The sequence below is a fragment of the Amyelois transitella genome, chromosome 16 (assembly GCF_032362555.1).
Source record: "Amyelois transitella isolate CPQ chromosome 16, ilAmyTran1.1, whole genome shotgun sequence".
NCBI lineage: Eukaryota > Metazoa > Arthropoda > Insecta > Lepidoptera > Pyralidae > Amyelois > Amyelois transitella.
In genome coordinates this window covers 1427603-1432306 of record NC_083519.1, presented here as the reverse complement: position 1 = coordinate 1432306, position 4704 = coordinate 1427603, and the positions used below count along the sequence as shown (strand labels likewise).

General features: G+C 36.8%; 1 protein-coding gene across 1 annotated transcript; it reads right to left on the bottom strand.

Annotated features, from left to right (window-relative positions):
- Window positions 1-225: 225 nt before the first annotated feature.
- LOC106141610 (uncharacterized) lies at window positions 226-1566 on the bottom strand. The gene is made up of 2 exons (XM_013343249.2): window positions 1266-1566; window positions 226-1052 (listed from the first exon to the last, which is right to left on the bottom strand). Exons 1-2 carry the CDS (start codon window positions 1564-1566, stop codon window positions 226-228), a joined length of 1128 nt encoding a protein of 375 aa, XP_013198703.2.
- Between the last annotated feature and the right edge of the window lie 3138 nt (window positions 1567-4704).

Below are 4704 nucleotides of genomic sequence, written 5' to 3'. Positions count from 1 at the left end.
GCGATTCTCTACTTTACTAAGTTATTACAAAAGTTATATTTAACATAAATTTAATCTAATTGTTTTGTTTTTCAATTATTTTATTAAGGTAAATAGTTATAACGGTAAACAAATATTTACATCTGCGTAGGTACTATGTCTTATTCCATCTCATTCCAGCAACTATTAGGAATAAAAATAAATTAAACGTACAAAAAACTTATGTGTACTATATCTTTTAATCATTTATTCGCTATCACTCATAACACACTGCACGTATTCAAACGCTATAGGGTCAGGACCTGGCCCGCTGGGACCTGGTTCGTCCTCCGAGTCAGTTGACATGTCAGAATCACTGCTGTCAGAATCTCCTTTGTCTATAGTAAACTGATCTGTCATTTCGTCAATCATATTGTCGTTTTCGACGTACGCTACTTCGATTTCCTTCACTTTATCGCACAAGTTCTTCCAATCGTGTGGACTCATTGCGTTTACTTTTTCCTTCACAGAATCTATAATCAAAGGTACATTCCAACCTACATTTTTACTGCTAACATATCCCTTAATCACTGCCCACGCCATATCTATTGGATTCAAGTCGAGATGTTGCGGTGGCAAGCGGAGAACATCATGACCATTCGCATTTAAAATACTGTCAATACTGAACTTTTTGTAACGGTCTTTATTCTTTTTTATTAAGTGGTACAACTGGGGCTTCAGCATGTCAGGTGTAAATGGTATTTCTTTTTCGAGCAGCCAAGCCTGCATGTCAGATTTTTTCGCATTCGAATTAGGTATCACATTGGCTTCTTTGTTGTGGTAGAGGGCGTTGTCTAAAACTACAACAGAACGCGGAGGTAGATTCGGTAACAGTTGAGTTCTTACCCACTTTTCGTAGTTTTCACAAGTTATACCGCCGTGGTAGTCGCCGGACTTCATGCCTGACCTGATGGTGAGTAAGGCATTGGGCACAAAACCACTCTCTGATCCAGCATGTACTATGATCACGCGCTGATCTTTAGGTATAGGTGTCTTTAAACCTTTTGTTTTAGATGCGTGTACGTATAACTCATCTGTGTAAATTATTGGTCTATTTTCTTGCCGGTATTGCCTAATTGTTTGTATGTAATTAATTCTTAAAAACCTAATATTTGACGTTTCTAATAACATTTTTCTGTTGCTGCCAGTGGTTCTCCAACGAAACCCAAGTTCTTTTATGACAGAGCGTAGGCTTTTTTCTGAGCCTTGGAAGCCTATTTCAATCTTTAGCTTCGCGAGAAGTTTACTTATACTGGGCAACTCGTTTTTAAGTAAGTGGAAATTGTGTATACATCTTCTTATTATTCCCTTGTTGTAACCATCAATGCCAGTCACCGTTTTTATCCTCTCCCTCTTTTTACCAGGGGTCTTAAATACCCCTGAAAAATCTGAAGACTTGCCCTCTTTGATAATTCTTTTCACCGTAGAAATGGACTTTTTAGTCGCTTCTGCCGTTTTCTTTTGCGATTCTGTGATGTTATTGTCGTTTAAAAAATAATTATAAACGTCAAATACCATCTTCCGTTCTTGTTTCTGTAAAGTTGACATTTTTAAGGCAAATATTTCAAACTTAAACAAAAATATTAAAAACAAGAAAATTAGGTTTACACAACTAAAACTGTCTCTTTTGTATTCAGTCGAGCAGCGTGCGAGAAACGTACTCCGACATCGAAGGCGCGGCAGAGACTGGCGGGCCGCGGGAGGGGCGCGCCGCGTTGCTATGCTGTGGACGCGCTTCACCCCCCGTCGCGCCTCACACCGCACCTCCGCTCACACCTGTAAACGTGACATTGCGCATGGGTCAACATACGCGCCGCTTAATTTAGGCACGCCCCGATTAGTTTTGTTAGTTGGTACCCGGTTGTGGAAAAGGATTATTGAATTACTTAGGTACATATACATATAATCACGTCTTGCGGGGAAGACAGAGCCAACAGTCTTGAAAAGACTAAAACGCCATATCCAGCTGCATGGCTTTATGATGAAATACAGATTCAAATTGTGACACTGCTAACCCATCTCCTCCAAGAAGGATCACAAGTAGATTAGCCTTTCCCTTAGTCGCTTTTTACAACATCCATGGGAATAATAAAGTCCTCGAACCATACGGCACTATTATAACGCTTTTTATTTTTCTACTGAATGTTATCGTGTAAAATAATTAGGTCAACTTAACTGCCTCATATGGTTCACGGAAATAAAGTAAAATAATAAAAATATGTACCTCCACATGTTTCATAATCTCCTAGTACGCTGTAACAAATAACGAAGTGTATGTAGCTGTGTGCGTACGGCGGTGGTCTAGGCAACCAGTTCTAATTTTGGGTCTAGACTTAAATTATTAATCGGGTAGGCTTCAATTTCTAGGACTTACAGTGATTCGTCTAGATTTGTTGTTTTTAGATTTGAAGTTTAACACTTATTGAGATGAGAGTGTCATAAAAATAAGTTGAGTTTTAAAGATTATTTTTTTTTTTACATTTTATCATGAGAATACTTTTTGTATTGATAAATATTTATTAATAAGCTTATATAAAATTGTTTTTCGAGAGCTCATTAAAATTTATCGAAGAATTAAATTGGCTTAAGCTGAGCATTTTCCGCAAGGCAAATAAAATGAAAGCAAAAAAAGAAATATTTTATTGCCTTCTCAATAAACAGCAGGAAAAACAGAAGATACTCATTTGAAAAGTAAAGTACTTGTCCATATTTTACATGAGATTATTAAGAGCAAAACCCGTCTAAATGTAAGAATTGAATAATTGAAGTAAAAAAAGGTAATCAAATCAATGACACGTCATTATTTTGATACGATTTATTTTACAAAATATACTACCATAACATAACATATAATCACGTCTATATACCCTACGGGGTAAACAGAGCCGACAGTCATCAAGACTGAAAACCACGTTTACGGCTTGATATTGAAATAGTGACAGGTTGTTAGCCCATCGCCTAAAAGAGAAATCCCAAGTATATAAGCCTATCCCTTAGTCGCCTTTTACGTCGTCCAATATACTAACCATGAAGTTACAAATATTCCAATTTTTTATATATATTTTTTTATTTATTTTATGGAACCAACTACCATTTACCATTGCGATAAATACAGAATAACTCAAGAAATCATATTGTCGAGTCGTGCAATACGGAAATACACCTACACAAAACTTATCTCAACCGATTACAGTTCAAAATTGTATAAACTCTAACAATAAGTACGCCGCCGCCGCCTCGGCTAGCGCATTTCCCGCTCGCCTGCAGATTTTCCGGGGAAGCTGTCAAACCTGCCGCCTTCGACTGTTTCCGTGAAACATCGGCACGCTTCGACACCCAACCCGAAACCAATCTAAATAGCCCTGCGACACTGTCCAGAATCCCCTCTCACCTCACCAATTTCGTACAAACCCCGACGGGCGGGGAAGGTCAACGGAATTTGGTCATCAAACATGTGTGAATGCGCATTTACTGACAATTGTGTATGTGTGCAGTACGTGGTACTAGTGAACTTTGATAATGAACCGAGGGGCAATTGCCCGGGCTAGGGTGGTAGGTGCACTTGCCCCCATCCCTGTTACGTGGCCGGGATGCAACGACCTGCAGCCGCTTCCGTCGTAGCCCGGCCGCCGCGGCATTTCTATCGCTTTATTAGGCCTGTCATATCTTCTTGGGTTGCTGGTAGCCTGGTATTATGTGCGCTGACGTTCGAAATAGTCCACATCAATTATCGAAACTATTAAATTAATCTGTTCAATTTTCAGGACTAACCATATTACCTGACTGTAAAAAAATGCTGGTGCATCATTCAGATGGTGCATATGGATGTTCTATTCGATATAAAAAAACACATTGAATTCATATTTAAAACACACGTAAACCTGAAATACACACAAGCAAAGTGATTTTTATACTTTTTTATTTGTGTACTAAATATCCCAGGATGGATATATATATCTGGATGACCAGGGCTCGGCTTTCGTGGGAATCTCCAGAAATAAAAACATTCTTTCACTACCATAGTTGGTATTCTGAATTAAATAAATAAATAAAAACTTGTGTTTGAAATAACAATGACTCATTTTATTAATAGTGCATTTTCATGATTTAATATCGGTGCCAAACATCAAAAGAGTCTGTTTTTGAGTATATTCGTTACAATGTTACATTTTCTCTCTATAATATTTATATAACGGATTGAATTTCATATCATATAATTATGGTAGAAAACTTAAATTTAATAAAAATAGATAAAAGCCTGGATAAAGTAACGCTCGCGAGAGAAAATTTCCATCGTTGCATGTCGCCTTTATGATATTAATAGCAAATAGGATTTATTGATGCTGTTTAGCAGGCTGTTCTGAAGAAAAATATAGCGTGGCATATTATAATAAAGTTTGTAGCAAAAATGCTTTATTACAAAATTATTTCAAAGGTAAGCGACAAACAAATATCCTGGCGATTGAACGTGTTAGAGTGTGTAGTTCCTGTAAATTTCAAGCTAGACACATGATTTTTTTTCTACAATTACTTGAAGTATATTGTATATGAATATAATAACATTCTTTTATAAATGTGTTATAGTTTCTGAGATATTGTTGTTAGGATACTTTACGTTGAAACGAATAATTTTTAAAAATCGTAACTTATCTATACAATTATTTACTTTGTATAATTTGTCGATCA

Excerpts from the sequence above, each read along its gene's own strand:
- LOC106141610 (XM_013343249.2), bottom strand. The coding sequence starts at position 1,566 with ATGTCAACTTTACAGAAACAAGAACGGAAGATGGTATTTGACGTTTAT. Across the intron at positions 1,053-1,265 it reads AAACGAGTTGCCCAGTATAA|ATGAGTTATACGTACACGCA; the intron begins GTAAACTTCTCG and ends TAATTTACACAG.